This window comes from Propithecus coquereli, unplaced genomic scaffold (genome assembly GCF_000956105.1).
Source record: "Propithecus coquereli isolate 6110/MARCELLA unplaced genomic scaffold, Pcoq_1.0 Scaffold3, whole genome shotgun sequence".
Taxonomy (NCBI): Eukaryota; Metazoa; Chordata; class Mammalia; order Primates; family Indriidae; genus Propithecus; species Propithecus coquereli.
In genome coordinates, this window is record NW_012148618.1 from 20,808,940 (window position 1) to 20,825,634 (window position 16,695).

A 16,695-nucleotide genomic window follows, 5' to 3' on the forward strand; every position below is an offset into this window, starting at 1 on the left:
TTTGTGTCTTCTCCCCTGCCCTCTGCCCAAACCCTGCCTTTTAAAAATGCCCTGAAAAATTTTCACAAAATGGTCTTCTTTTATTTGCAACTGAAAGATTGCTGATACACAAGATTAAAGTGATTCTCAGAATAAAAGAGATGAAAGTGGGCCTTTGTGGTAACCTAACACTCTGGGTAGAGAGTAGCTCTGTAAGGGGGAAAAAGTAGAGGAGTCTAGGAGGCTACACTGAAGTGACTAGCCGTCAATGGATGAGGGTGGCACTGGGACGGAAAAGGAAGTGCTGGCTCTGAGCTTCGACATGAAAGAAGTGTACACCAGAATGGTTTCTGTTGTGCCCCCTACTTTGGTTAACACTGCTGCCTTCTCCTTAGGGATGATGAAGGCCCCCAACTCATCCCCAGGGAAATGATGCAACCAGTCACTAGTAGTAGCTGGATCAGCAATGAGAAAGTCAGGAAAAGAGAAAGGGTTGCATGAAAAATTACCAGGGATAAAAAGAGGGGGCTAATAAGAGGAGGTGGGTATGAGTTTTTTAATTGCTGAAGAAAAAAAGACATGTACAGAAACGTAGAGAACAGGAGGGCAGCATAACATAGTTGCTAAGCGTGCTAAGAGAGCTGCTAAGAATAAGCTAAGAGTTGGGTCCCTGGGACCAGACACGAGTTCCAAAACCAAAAGTAAATTCATTACTTACTATTCATAGCTGTCTCAATTCCCCTAAGCTTCCCTTTCTTGCCTGTAAATGAGCACTAAAGTGCCACCTTTACAGAACAAATGGGACCCCCAAAATATAATACAGGGAAGCTCCTGGCAGAGAGTGTCTGGAAGGAGTGAGTCTTCATTATTTGTGGTTGTAAGAATAAGAAGATAGATGAGCACAGGGCAGGAGAGCACGAAACAAAGTAAAACCTGCTTTATTAGATCCTGACCCTCCTCAGCAGCAAGCAGTAAGTGTTCACTTTGTACAGAAGGAGCACTAGGAAAATTAAAAGACAGGATCACACTTCCTCTAGAAAAAATGGCTTTTGAGAAATGTCAGTAACATTTACTTAATTTGCTCTGTGTTGTACTACTCTCTGACAGAGCCAGTTAGTACATTTGTGCTGAATTGTGCCCACAATACTAACGAACTTTCAACACTTAACAGAATATGAAAACAAATCAGAATAACACCAGAGCTTGATTTCACGTGGTGATGCGTGGCAGTCCTTCTGGAGAAGTCAAGGTTCGCCAAGCCAGGCGGGGCCAACTAGACTGTCACCCGCCCAGCAAGGGCTGGGACGAGCTGGACGTGTCCGTCGCTGGCGCTTTCATTCAACCTTGAATCCCCCTCCAGAGGAGACCGCCTGGCACTGGGGCTGGGAGGTGAAGCAAATCTGAGAAACAGAGACTAGGCGGAAAGCCCTTGGGACCAGAAAGGAGGAATGGGATTCTGGTTTGGCAGCGGCACCTGGTGCCCGCTATTAATAAATAATGGGACTGTCTTAACACTTATAAGGCACTTTATCGATAATAACAATAAGCCATCTCCATAAGCCACTGTCAGTGGTAACAACAAATAACAATTGGCATTATCTCCTTTAATCCGCTCAACATCGGCTAAGTGCGTCTAATCGTCACCATTTAAGGAAACCACGGCTCCGAGAGGTAAAGTCTTCGCACACAACGCAGGGCAGTGCAGACGGGAGTCCAGACTTGACCCCAGACCTCCAGACTGGGCGGAACGGAGCCGCCTGCCCTGCGGGGGGAGGACTGCAGGGGCGGGCCGGGAGCGCAGGTGGCTGTGCCCCACGAGGGGGCGGGCTTAGCCGCCGGTCCCGCCGGGAGCCCGGGGCAGCCACACGCAACTGCACCTGCCGGAGAGCTCTCTGCCCGAGGCTCTCAGTTGTGCCCCAGCCTTCGCCGCGAACCCGGCGTCCCGCCGCCGTGCGCCCCCGCGCAGCCCGCCAGCCGTCCACGCGGAGCCCGCCCCGCCGCCACGCTGCACGCCCGAAGTGCGCCCTCTGCCCTCGCTGGGACAGAGGGCCCGGCCGCCGTCATGCTGCCCGCCATCTACGCCGCTTTGGCGGGGCTGCTGCTCCTGCCGTTGTTGGTGAACCTCTGCTGCCCCTACTTCTTCCAGGACGTGGGCTTCTTCCTGCAGGTGGCCGGTCTAGTCCGGCGGATGCGCAGCTACGGGCACCGGCGGCCGGTGCGCACCATCCTGGGAGTCTTCATGGAAAAAGCGCGCCAGACTCCACACAAGCCTTTCTTGCTCTTCGGCGACGAGACGCTCACCTACGTGCAGGTGGACCGGCGCAGCAACCAGGTGGCCCGGGCGCTGCACGACCAACTCGGCCTGCGCCAGGGAGACTGCGTGGCGATCTTAATGGGTAATGAGCCGGCCTACGTGTGGCTGTGGCTGGGGATGGCCAAGCTGGGCTGTGCCATGGCGTGCCTCAACTACAACATCCGTGCGAAGTCCCTGTTGCACTGCTTCCAATGCTCCGGAGCCAAGGTGCTGCTGGCCTCACCAGGTGAGCCCCGGGGACCCCTGCGCCCTGGCACTGGCGCTACTTCGCGCGTTGGCAAACCAGCAGCGGCGTAGGGGGTGGGGGTTGCAGAAGGAGGTTCGGATCCGAACTGGAAGTGTAGAGGGAGGGGTTGGCAATGTTTCCTTGAAACGCTAAATAATGATCATTTAGAAGTACGTGTCGTGGAAGCTGATTACGCGCCAGGCGCACTGTTAAGCACTATACATACAGCGGCGCTTTCAGTCCTCACAATTGGTAGAGTTTACTTTCGGACTTGTATAGATGAGACCACTGAGGCCCGGAGAGGTGAAGCCTCATGCCCAGGTCACAGAGCTGGTAGATAACCAGGGCTCTCTACCTCCAAAGCCCAGGCTCTTAACGAATACTTAACAATATTTGTATGAAAATGCAGAGGGTCTTGAATGTGAACACTAATGGATCCAAAGGGACTGTTATCACCTCTGCTGCCTGATTGGCCACGTGATCATGGGAAAGTCACTTCCCCTCTCTGTCCCTTGGTTTCCTCCTCTGTAATGAAGCAGTCTTCAATGTTGCTTCCAAATCTCAAGTGCTGTTAGCATCTCTGGCTTCACACTGCAGAGAGAAGGTGACCCCACCTGATCCACAGAGAGAAGACTTTGGGGATATGCTGCAGGGCTCTTGTGTGCCCCTATTGCATCGATATCAACTGTGACCCCTTTAGCACTATGGTTACCTCCTGCCACATTTCAACCGGACCTGAAATGCTATGCTAAAGTGGTGACCAGGCCAGGAAGAACCAGAGAATGTGTTACCTACAGGGCTCATGATTTTCTCTTCCCACAGAGCTTGTCTCTGCACTTGAATATGGACCAGGGGTTGCTTTTCTCAGTAAGAGGAGGCCTAACCAGGTGTGGGCTGAAAGACCTAAGTGACAGGGTAGGAACCTAGGGAGCCAAGAAGGCTCACCTTTCCAGAAGGCCTTTCTGTGCCAAGCCCTATGCTGAATGCTTTTATTACCTTGAAAGATAACATATTACTCCCTTCTACCCCATTATACAGTTGAGAAAACTGAGGCTTAAAATTCCAACCTAGGTCTGTTCCGCTTCAAAGCCCATGCTCTTTCCAACGTCCTGCTGTCTCCCTCCACATGGATGTAAGGTGTTAGAGCTGGATGAGATCAAGCATCCATCATCTCTACCCCTTCATTTCAGAGCTGGGGAACCTGAGGCAAGCTAAGCAGGTTGCCTAGTGTCACAGAAAGATGAAATGTCGATTCACTTGTGAGAAACCAGGCAGCTTACATGCCTGTTTCATGTGGCATAAAATAAATAATCCAAAAAATGTACAAAAAAATATAGGCTTTGAATAAAAATTTAAAAGCAGAAAGGCAAGCTTAGAGGCAGCTATTTTTGTTTGGAGATGATCCTTTCAAGAAAGTTTTTTAACAATTTCTAGTTGCCTAAGAAAAGAGACAACTTCACTACTTAAATTTAATAACTAGGAGACTCTCGTAAGCCTATTACCTTATCAGCTTACTTAGATGGAAATTATTAACAGGGTGATCTTTGTACCACTTGAGGAAGCATATAAATTCTGTTTATCTCTTCAGTATCCCAGGCCTCCTGGGAAGGAGGTCACAAGGCTTGGAGTTTTATTCACAAAAAAAGCTCAGGATTAAATGACTATAATAGAGTTTGGTTTTGTAATAAAGTCAGAAATACAACCAGATACTCTCTTCCCCACTTCAGGCAACAGTCCTCTGCCATAGAGCCCTGTGTTTATGTGGAGATTATAATGAAATTCCTGTATTCAAATCAAACTCAAACTAGGCTTTCCAGTGGACCTATGGCACTCTCTGGACAGTAAACTGACCTCTAAGGGAGGCCACACTTTTGAAAAACATTCAGTTTTTCCAAGTCACTGAGATCAAAGCAGAATTACACTCCGAAATAATTACTGCAAAGAAAGAAACAGAGGCCAGAGTTGCATGTGGGCTAAATACGCTCATGTGGAAATGCATGGAATGGACTGATTCTTAGAATTCTTTAGAGTTGGAAGGGATCTTAGGGATCCTGTAATCCTCTAACTTTAACGAGTGTGTTATACTTTAAAAAAACGTTTCGAAAAGAAACTAATAAGCATAAGAATCACCTGGGAAGCTTATTTTTAAAAACAGACTTGTGAGCTCCATGCCCCAAAACACTGGTTCAGTAGGACTGGTGGTGCCTGGGAATGTGTGTTTTTATAACAAGCTCCAACCCAACCGCAGATGATTTTCAACCAAATGATCTAAGGACTAGGCTTTGAGAAACAATCAGCCTAGTTTCCACTTGCTTTATAGCTGAACAAACAAAGGGCCAAGGAGCGGTGATATGAATTGCCCAGGGTCTTATGCGTAGTTAGTAACAGAAAGGTAGAAACAGAACCCAGATTTTTTTCTCACTTCCGGGGCACATTTTATTCTATCACATCATATGAACATGGTACATAAAGGTGAGTTTGATTCTGTACTTTAAATTTCACCTGCCGGGTTTATGGGCTAGCAAGAGGTCCTGAGCTCCAACTGTCTGTCAAATTCTGGAGTATATGTAAAGGACCGGCGCAGTGGCATTTATCATGAGGATTGATCCAGTTGTCGTGAATTTTGGGGTTGCTTCATAAAGCTTAACAGGGCTTAATTCCATTAGGAATTTCAGCACCCAATTATTCCTTCTGAATTTACTGTGCTAACTATGTGAGTCAAGACTCACAGCCACTTCCCTGAATCAAACAGAAGCACTGTCTCCCAGGGAATATGATTTTCTCTCTGTTGTACATTTCAGGGTCATTTTCCATGGCAGGGTATGATCTAAGTAATCACATGGAAAAATTGCCTTCAACCATATGAACGTGTATCAGTGTTGTAGTTATTTGAAGCCAACTGGCTGGGCCAGTAGTTTTTCACACAACTTCCCAAATACAGAATATGGGTAAAACAGGAAAGCGTATTTAATTTCCCACAACACGGGAAAATATTTTACAAAAACATCTAAAAGAGACTTGAAATAGTAAATTTGCTCTTTTTCCATTTATACTAGCATTAAGATCATCATTAAACTAGCTCTTCTGCTGGAAAGATAACCCAGGTCTTCTGAGGGTTCTTTCATCAGCTCACTCGTCAAGTGTGTACTGCCTGACTCAACATAACCATGCATAGTTCCCTCAGTGTAGATAATACTCTGTACACCGTGTTAATAACAGTTAAAGATACTCTCTGTTACAAGCCTGAGGCCAAGAGAGTATCTGGGTAAAGGGTAAAATGTTCTAAATTACCTTTGGCCTGGTTTTGCAAGGTTGCAAAAGAATGAAATTGGACCTTCTTTAAACAGTGTGATAAAAGATATCGCACATCATTGAAAGCTCTAAAACAGGAGAACTTCACTATAAAACTAACATTGGGACCAAGGAAAACTTGTCATACAAACTTTTGAGGTTAGGAGTCCTGTCCCTAGTTGCCATGATGGGATGGAGAGATAAGAAGATGAATTAGTTCAAGGATTTTACAGTCCAGTAAAAGAACTAAACTGCATACACAAATGATTAAGAAGCCCAGGAGAATGTGCTAAGTATGTTTGGTGAGCTACAAATTGCTGTGGGAAAAGCAAGCAGAGGGTAAAAGAAGGCTTCCTGGGGGCATTGACAATTGAGTTGGACAAGTGCAGTTGGGGAGGGGCCATTCTAGGCAAAAGGAACACCAGAGGCAGTTTTGATCAGGTCCCATAGCACAGTGAAATCCTCCATGAAAGAGTTTTACTGTACAAGAACAACAGCAGGAGTGACTTAAATAGTGGCCATTTTTTAAAGCTGTTTCCTAGAGGGACACTGATACAGAGAAAATAGAGACGCAGAGAACCCTAAGAATAGCCAACAGCACTGGCCTCACTTCCATGGAAGGAGATAATTTTCTAATGCCAACTTTAGTCCAGAATCAAGGCATAGAGATAATCTAATTTCCACTCTTCTCACCGCTCTGGGCTGCCCAAGGAGTAACTTACACGAGTTGCTTCAGTGCACTTTGATTGTTTCAGAAGCTTAGAATTCTCTCATATATCTTTGAATAATGCTGTAGTAATACCTAGCGGATAGTAGGCACTCAGTACACGTTTGAGTTAATGTTGAGTTACATGTTGAATTAATGAGTTACCATTGAATTAACAACCACCATTCTGGTTGGTTGTAACAGGCTTTCTTCCCTGATGCTTAAGAACCACTGGGTTGGGCATGAGGGCCCGAAAAATAACGTAGCAAAATCAAATATAGCCTGATGAGAGAAAATTTATTTAAAGTTAATCTCCCCCAGGCCCAGCCTTACCCTATCACAGATTCACTTACCTCCCAAAGGTCCTCCTACCCAATCACTGTGTCCAGCCCTCTGGCAGTGGACTGACTATAGGAGAGACATGCTCTCTTTGGGACTCAGTGCACAGAGGAAGCAGGTGATGAGCTCAGTATGGACTGGAAAAGATCTATGGATAGGATGATGGGAAGACTTTCTACAAGGATGGAAACACAGACACCAAATGAGTAATATATCCCAGGGCTGGGGTTCCTAGCCTAGTAGCCCAAGAAGATCCCAATGGAGAGCTAGCTTAAAGGTATTTTCTAAAATTTTTCTTCTTGCCAGCTTATTACTAAAGATTACAAGGGGAATGGTTGCCATTTCCATTCAAGAACAAACTGACACTTTGCTAGCATATGTGGAAATACAGTTCATTTTATTTAGAAACAAGAAGGGAATAAAGACGTAAAAACAAAATAAACCCTGAATCAGCTGTTAATGTTATTGAATCTGGAGGAGAAGTATAGAATTCAGATTATTCTGCATAGAGAGTGTAAGTGGCCAATATTTGGAAAGGACCTCCCCCCAGCCTCTGAGAAACAGGCAAGTAGACAGTTGGTAGACAGGTGACATGGTTGCTTACGGATATCAAACTATAACAATTATGTAAGCCCTGGTGTGATCTGGTAACCCCATGATAAGGGTTAACCTTTGATTCCAGGGCTATTTAGAAAGCAAAAGTTCACATAAGTATGAACTTTAATTAAAAGGAATGACCCCTAGTATCAGAGGATCAGCAAAAGGAGACCGCTGTTGTGACTGCATCGCAGTTCAACTTCTCCCCCTCCCAATCTGCTTCCCCCACAGCCTCACAGGTGCTGTTCCCAAGAGCACTCCTGCACACACATCTCAGAGGCTCAGATAACCCAACCTTCTTTTCACAAAAAGGATTATTGGAGCTCTTATGTGCTGGTTGGCTGCCACTCAGGTGAGCGGGCTTTACAATAAGAATTACAAAAAGAAAAAATTACATATAAAGGAGAAAACGCGTAGGCCCAATCATATTTATAAAAGAGTCAAGAAAAGAAAAGCCATTAAATATCAGCTGGATAGTTGACAGGCAGCATTCGCACCCAGAATTTCCTTTCAAATTTCAGTTGTTATGTCAATTTCTTTAACTTAAGGGAAGAAAGTCTGCCATAGTGTGTGTCCTAATGTGGCTGGCAACCACTGGAACCTCAAGTCTGCCCAAATAACAAATTCTACACCAACAGGCTAGAGGAGATGGAGGGAAACTGTGTGGGGCAGGAGCGATGGCCTTCCCTCTGGATGCGATGACGTCTGTAAAAGGTCAGGGATCACAAACTAAATGCCTGCGCAGGGCCAACTCGGAACATGAATGAAATACACACGATGCTAAGTTGCTTGAACTGTAATCAACATGACACCTGCTTAATTACATTTCCTTTTATTTTTAATATTACTGTTATTAATTTTAAATACATAACAAATACCTGAGTACATTTTTCCTAAGAATAATTTAAGAAAAACTTAGTCCCTTTTGACCTACCATTTTCCTTTCATTAAGACTGCTACCTACATGTTACTGCAGGTGAAAAAAAAAAAAAAGAAAGTTACCAAGTCCTGTCTATTCTACCTCCTAAATATCTCTTAAGTGCATCCACTTCTCTCCACCCACCGCTGCTACCATAGTGTAGACAAGTGTCATCTACCAGCTGGTCTCCCCACCTCTGGCCTTGCCCCCTGCAGTCCACTTGCCTGACTTAAGCCAGGCCCTCAGGGACCTTGTGTCTACCTACTCTCCCAACCTTATTCCCCTCCCACTCCTCCTTCCAGTCAGCTTAGCCTCTTTTAGTTACGTTGGCACCACGCTATGCTGTCTCAGGGCCTTTGGTTGAGCGGCTCCCACTGCCAGACACAGGCTCAGTCCGTGTCGGCTGATCTTCCTCTCACCAAGTCCTGCTCATCTTTCAGGTCTCGGTTTAGACAGCACTTCCTCTGGGTTGTCTTTGGGCATCCCCCATGTGCTCTCAAAACATCTCCTCCTTCCCCTGTTGTGACACTTGGATCACCTTAATTGATTTTTTTGTTTGTTTGTTTCCTCCTCTATTAGGCTCTAGGAACATAGGGACAGTGTCTGTTTTGCTCACTGTCGTTTCCAGCGCTTAGGACCCTGACTGGCACACAGGGAGTACTGTTTAAATAGATGTCGAATTAAGGTTGGGAGGGAAAAAGAATGAGTCCAGGTAACTTATGAATAGATTCTTTGACTCTATAGCCTAAGTCTTGGCAGGAGGAAGGAAGAAAGAGATTTCTTCATTCTTTAGTAGCAGTAGTAGTTTTTTAATTTACCTCTGTGGGCCCTTACTTGTATGTAAGGGATACCTGTATCACAGAAATTATTTTACTTTCTATTTTTTAAAGATTTCTCAACTCACAGTATTGTAAGATCTGAATCCTTTAAATCAACAGCTTTAGCTTATTCCTCTGTCTCTTCCACACTCCTATAATACTTCGTGCAGATTCTTTCAATTATAGACATTTATTGAGCACTTTAGTCCAGTGTGGGGAGTGCAAAAATGATTCAGTTATGATCCCTTACTCTCAAAGATTTCACTGTCTAATAGAGGAGAAAAAGAATTGAACCTGTCATACTGTGTACTAAATACCTTGATAGGACTATCTGCAGGTTTCTGTGGGAGCCGGAGAAGGGAGCAGCTAACTTTGCAGAGGGAAGGAAGTTGACGGAAGGGAAGTGTCCCCTAGGCTGAGTCTTGAAGGATAAGCAGAAGTTTTCCTGGCGACCAGGGGGTGGGAGGCTATTCCAAGCAGATGAGACTACCTGGACAAAGGTACCGAGATGCGAGCCTACAATTACATTCAGAGATTTCACATATTAATAGATCAGTGCGATTAGAGGAAAGGGGCAAGAGGTAAACAGTAGGAGATGACATCAGAAAGGCCGGCAGGGGTAAGATGTGAAGGCCTCAGGACCTCCCAGATGAGGAGGGTGGATTCTATCCAAAGGGATGAACTGAAGGATTGTAGACTGGGAGGCAACAAGAAGTGAGGCAGCAGTGATGCTGATAACTTGGAAGCACAAGAGATTAGAGGCAAGGAGATGGGTCAGGAAGCTAGAGCGATAATCTAGGTAGGACATAATGAGGACCTAAGCCAAGGAGCAAGGGAATAGATGCTACCACCCCAGTTTCTACAACAGTAATGTTTTACTGTTGCTGAAGGACTAGAGAGGAAACAGAAAAAATAAAACCATAGAGGAGGAGAATAAAGATTGCTGGGGCCAAAAAAAATAATAAAAATTAACCTGATAGGGTTGAAAAAAGAATTGGGGCCAATAGCACGTTAAAGAATAATAGCCAACCAGAAAGTCCAAGAAATAACTGTTCAAAAAAAAAAAATACAATTATAGTGTGTTCCTTGGTTCTGCAGTGAATAATATTTACAAAGACATAATCAGGTCAATTATGAGGATTGGTTTTCTAGAGCCAACCCATAGACCAAGCTGGGAAGGCAGAATCATGTTCTTGGAATAGACGTAAATGCTATGAACCCAGACAATACAAAGTGAAGATAATAACTATTGGGAGTGGACAGGGTAAAATGGGAGTGGGGATTAAAATTGATAGGCCAAGAAGAAGCAGGAAATGCACCTTTTTTTGTGATGGAGAGGTGATTGCCAGAACAAACAGCTAAAACAATTGAAAGTGGTTGCCTCTAGGCAGTAGCTTTAGATAGATATGAGGAGGACTGTGGTAAGGGCTTGTTGATTTTCGTTATAAACCCCTTTGTACCATTTGATTTATTTTTACCAGGTACATGAGTCTTTGGGTTAAAATGTTTTAACATTTTTAATGCATCTACTCCAGTGACATTTCTTATCTTGATGGAGACATCATACACAAACACCTGATAAACGAAGCATGTAAGATGAATTGGATATAGCCTCCCCAGGGTAATTCCCTGGGATATTGAGTCACCTTCCTAATAAGAATGAGTATATTCACTTTAGTTATCACAATTTGAGACAAGTAAGCTTAAAAGCAGTCTCATTTTACGGCTTACGGGCACAAAAATCCAAGTAGCAAACATCAAATGCAATTTGCCTGTTAAATAAGTGCCTTTAAAATTTTTGACCTTAACCCAGTAAGAAATACATTTGTGCGTGACTCAGTACCCACACATCCACATAACTGAAACAAAATTTTTGAAAAACAATGATTACCACTCACTGTGTGTGATGTGCTTGAAAAATTCTATTTCATTCCAGTTTAATTTTTAAAAATGTTGCTCACTTTAAATGATTTTAACAGTCCACTACTGTATTGTGACCCACAGGTTAAAAAAAAAGACTGCTCTAAATTAATCATTCCTTTTTTTCTCAGACCAGACAATATGCTCACAAAATTTAGCTTATTTCTTAGATCAGCTAAACCTTCCTAGAAAACTACTGGATATTAAAGTTTAAAAAAAAAAACCTGTTTATAAAGTTGGCTTCTATCATCTTTGTTAGTTAACATGGCTCCCTTCTGTTCATTTCTCTTTTCCTTCCTTAAAATTTTCTTTTTTTTTTTTATCACTAGTCCTGTGGGGCATGTATAAGCAATTGCTAAATTCATTTCCAGAGTATTTTTAGATATCTATCAGTTATACAGTTATATTTCTTGGTTTTCCCTTATGTCCACTGGTTTGCATTTGCCATAAGAAATACAGATTTCAACCAGCCATCTGCCGTGCTTGTGAAGCCATCAAAACCCAACTTTCTCTCAAATATTGAAATCTTGTGATTTTTTTTTCAAATGTAGCAAATTTCACATTTAAAAATACATAACTATAAGCATCACTTGTCATGTCTACACATTTTAGCCAAAAAAAATGCTGAAAACAAAATTATCAATAAAGCTTATTGAAACACTAATAGAGCTTTAATGGACTAATTTAGTTTGTTTGAATTTTTTCTCGTATTAAGAACTACAAGCAGCTGTTGAAGAGGTATTGCCAAGCCTGAAAAAAGATAATGTGTCCATCTATTATGTGAGCAGAACTTCTAACACGGAAGGGGTTGACTCTTTTCTGGACAAAGTGGATGAAATGTCAGCTGAACCTGTCCCAGAGTCATGGAGGTCTGAAGTCACTTTTTCCACTCCTGCCTTATACATTTATACTTCTGGAACCACAGGTAAAAATAAAGAGAGGATTTGCAAAGAAATGTACCTAGGCTAAAGGAGTTAAATGTTGGCATACTTTTTCAAATCTTCTCTTTCTTTGGCAAAACTCATCAGGTAACTAATACCTCAGAGGATTTAGCTCCTTGCCTGTGGGAACTGATCTTATTTCATAGCACACGATCCCATTGGGGTTTCTCAAAGCTATTCATATTTTCCCCCAGTTGGTATAGAACACGTAAAGACGTTAACCAAAAGCTACAAAAATAGTTATAATGATGGGTGAGATTTGACATTAAATGGATTGTTGGAATTTTTTTTAATGCTTGTTGTATTTTGATTATATTATATACAAAGTCCATATATTAATATAATATGTAATCAATTGTAAATGGAACACTGGAGAAGACCAGGGGACAATAATGGGGTTATGTTTATATAAATGTTTTCACTACTATCTTCCCATGCAACATGGATTTGGCGCTGTTTGGTGCTATGGATGTAGGATGGCTCTAGTATAAGGCCTAAAATACTGTATTTCATCACATTTATAGCCTTCAACTATAAGCTGCACCATTGTATCATGAGCCTCTGAAAAAACACTGCCAATTAACAGGGTTACTGGAACATTGGATGTAGGATGTAGTATCCTATATCCATAGGATGCTAAATGGAACAAGCAATATTAAGGGCAGTATATACTAGACATTCTTCAAGGAGCTTTAGGGAGTTTGTTTATAATACAATTCTCCCACCACCCGTGAGGTGGGTACTATTCTTACTCCCATTTTGCAGATTCAGAAAACAACCCCTAGAGAAATTAAGAACTTCCCAAGAAAAGAAATAGAAGTGTCAGGTTTCACCTCGTAGGCTGATTCCACAGCTCAGATAATTGACACATATTTAGTAACACATATTTCGTGTCTGCCTATCATCAGCCAGAGAAAACCAAAATGTAATAATATTAATATGAAGCTTGAGAAATATATTCAAAAGAAGGACAGGAAGCCAGTCCCAGCATGCTGATTATTAATATTGCGAAATTAAACATGTGAGTCATCTCTTTTGATTAAAATTTTAATTTAAGCTGGTAATGCATACATTCTCCTTGTAGAATAATCAACATTATAGATAAGGCTAAAAGTTCCTTTGAGCCTTTTATCTCAACAGCAGCCTATAGGCCCTCAGCACCCATCTGATCTCTCAGTTCCTGGACCTGAGTTTAACCTCAATGTCAGCTTCCCTTCATGCAGTCACTTTTGCTAAATATTTTCTTTAATTAAATGAGGAGGAGAAGCCGGGAATGACATTAAAGCTGGTGCCGAAAGCATAATGTCCACCATTTTTTTGTTTGTCAAAAATTATATATTGCCATGCCAACAGGAAGGTGGGAGGACACAATTCACCAGTTGCTTCCACTGCATACAGATACCACCTTAATATTAATATATGGAACTTTTATCCTCATTTCTTAATAGAATGGTAAAATTATATTGTAAACTTTGATTTGGGAAATAATTGAGATAAAGTGAGCCCTTTGTTAGTGATGGACACTTCTAGTTTTAATACTGAATAGACAAGTACAAAACTTCTTTATAATGCATGTTTTGGCAATCAAACATAAAATCCATTTTCGGGAGAAAAAAAGAATGAACACTCTCTGATCTAATCTTATAATTCAGAATTTATATTTAACTAGAAGACAGCTAGATTGGTGAATATTTTATTTTTTCTCTTTTCTCTGAATAAAATATTTGCCAAGTTACTCTTATAAATATTAACTCTAAAAACTCATTTAAGTAACTGGAGAACAAAATGTCTTTCCTGTTCCTCAAAGGAAATCATTAGCACAAAATTATACAATAGTTACCAAATACTCTTTTTTTTTAATTTTTTTTTATTTCTGCGTATTATGGGGGTACAAACGTTTAGGTTTACCAAATACTCTTATTTCTTCATTAATACAAGATCTTAATTTAGGAAAGTTCTAAAAGTACTTCAAAGCAACAAAGATGGGCATTTCTTTTTGAAAAATGTAATTCAGAGCTTTCACTATTTGGATGTTTTCCACAGTGGATACAATTGATTTATTGATGCTTTCTTCAATTTCTTAATATTAGTGTAGAATGGGGCATTAATACTAACAATGCCAGTGGCCCACTGTCAAAGAAAATGAATTTTGAATTGTGTTTACAATGATGGTAGTTTGCTGGTCATAGTTCTTCGCTTTATAACAAATTGCTTCTATTTGGGCAGTATCTGACAAAGGGTACCATCAAGTATTGAAAAATGTGAGTCTACAGAGATCTGCCTTCCTCTTCACAAAGCCTACTTACCCACTCAGGTCTTAAACTCTTAGCTCCCCTTACCGTGACTTCACGCCCTACCCAACTGAACTGCTCTTCTATAGAAAATAATATAAGTGTACACTTTCCGTAGAAAATCTTACAAAAACTTATGTAAATTATGGTTAAGAAAATGCAAATGCATAAAACTATAATGAGGTACCATTTTTCACTTTGTAAATTGGCAAAAATCCCAACATTTGAGAGCGTGTGTTGGCAAGGCTATGAGGAAGCAGGCAAACGTAAGTATTGCTGACAGGAAAGTAAATGGAGACAGGCCTTATAACTGGCAATGTGGCAGTTATCCGTCAAAATTACAAAGACATATCTTTTGACCCACAATCTCACTTCAGTGAATTTATGCAAGAGATGTAGTGTCATTCATAGTGATAACTGCCATATGAACAAGGTTATTCACCACAACATCATTTGTAATAGCAAATAGTGTGAATAAATTATAATACACTCATACAAAGGACTTCAGGCAGCTAAGAGAAAGAGAATAAATAAATGAATAAGTGAGGGAAATCTTACGTACAAACATGGACAGATCCCCAAGAAACATTGTTAAGTGTTAAGAGGAAAAACCCATGCAGAATAGTGTGCATATTTTTGTAATGGAAAAGGCAAGAGCATCTGAGCAAATGTGAACATTTGCTTGTATGTGTATAAAGAAACTCTAGAATAGTACATAAGAAATTAATAAAAGTGGTTATGAGGGAAGGTGATTGGATGGGTTTAATCTGTCTGAATCTCAGCCTTCTCATCTGTGGATTAGAGAATATAATTATATATTTCATAAATTTATTATGAAAATTAAATGAAATTTTGAAAATGTTTTACAAAGCGGTAGACACAGAAGTTCAGTAGATGTTCATTCCTTTCTCTTCAGATTACCACTCTAATAATTTCTAACTCACAAGTCCACAAACTATAGCCTGTGGGCCAAATACAGTCTCCTACCTGTTTTTGTAAATAAAACACAGCCACACTCCTTCCTTTATGTATGTATGTGGCTACTTTTGTCCACAAAACAGAGTTGAGTCATTGCAACAGAGACTGTATGACCCACAAAGCCTGAATCATTTACCTTTTGGTCTTTTATAGGAAAAATTTGCCAACTCCTGGTGTAACTGGTCATGGCCCTTCCCTATGCAATTCTCTAAGCACAGAATGATGAAGCCTCCTAAGCCAGTTCTGTCTCCCAAACTGTAAATGACCAATCTTAGTTCACTCATGCCTTCTCTTGTATCTTTACAAAGGTCTCCCAAAAGCTGCCGTGATCAATCACCAGCGCATATGGCGTGCAACCGGCCTTGCTATAACAAGCGGGTTGAAGACAGATGATGTCGTATATATCACTCTGCCCATATACCACAGTGCTGCACTTTTGATTGGCATACATGGATGTATCCTGACCGGTAAGCTTTTTCTCTCAACAAGGCATCAAAGGCCAGTACACATTCACATCTGCTCACAAGGAAAAGTAATACAAAATTTAGCTACTTTCCTGTCTGCTAGGAACAGGGTTTAATTTTGCATTAATAACAAAGCTATTTGGCTTACACATTGCAAGCAAGTATCTAAAATAACGTACATTTTCTCACCCTGCTTATCCAACAATATAATGCTATAATTGTTCAGTATCTCAAGAATGAAACTCCTTTAAAATATTTTAGGTCTTTATCTAGGTTCAGACACTTGATTCTTAGATTCCATACGTAATTCTCCTATGTCATTTCCATCTTCAGAAACTTGCATGTTGCTCTCCATCAGCATCTGATTTAAACTTCTTCAGTTGTCCCCGTTCTTCCGTCTTCTCCCCTGTTCCCACAGCTCCCAGCTCTACTTGGCTTGCCATTGCTTCCCTTTGCTTCTCAGACTTTACCATTCAAATTGGAGTTGCCATCCCCTCTCCTTCCAGCAGAATTTATGCCACTTGTAGACATTAAGGCAAAATCCACTATCTACCTTTTCCAGGAAGCTGTCTGTAACTTGCTGACTGGGCTAAAAAACTTACCTTATTCTCCCATGTGGCATTTCATGTTAAATAATCATATATGTTTATGTAGTAATATGTACATATACACATATATGTATGTATATGTGTGCATATGTATGTCATGGGCTGAATGTTTGTGTCCCCCAAAATTCATATGTTGAAATCCTGAACCCCAATGTGATGGTATTAGCAGGTGGGGGCCTTTGGGAGGTGATTAGGTCATGAGGGTGGAGCTCTCATGAATGGGATTAGTGCCCTTAGAAGAAGAGACAGTAGAGAGCTTCTTTCCCGTCTCTGCTCTCCTCCATGTCAGGACACAGGGAGATGA

General features: G+C 41.6%; 1 protein-coding gene across 1 annotated transcript in view; it reads left to right on the forward strand.

Moving 5' to 3' along the window:
• The first annotated feature begins 1,804 nt into the window (after window positions 1-1,804).
• The window catches only part of SLC27A2 (solute carrier family 27 (fatty acid transporter), member 2), a 40,278-nt gene continuing 25,387 nt past the window's right edge, over window positions 1,805-16,695 (forward strand). Inside the window, exons 1-3 of the mRNA XM_012649496.1 lie at window positions 1,805-2,519; window positions 11,825-12,034; window positions 15,628-15,786. Coding sequence (XP_012504950.1) covers window positions 2,042-2,519; window positions 11,825-12,034; window positions 15,628-15,786 — 847 coding nt within the window. The 5' untranslated portion in view covers window positions 1,805-2,041. The remainder of the gene's footprint in view (window positions 2,520-11,824; window positions 12,035-15,627; window positions 15,787-16,695) is intronic.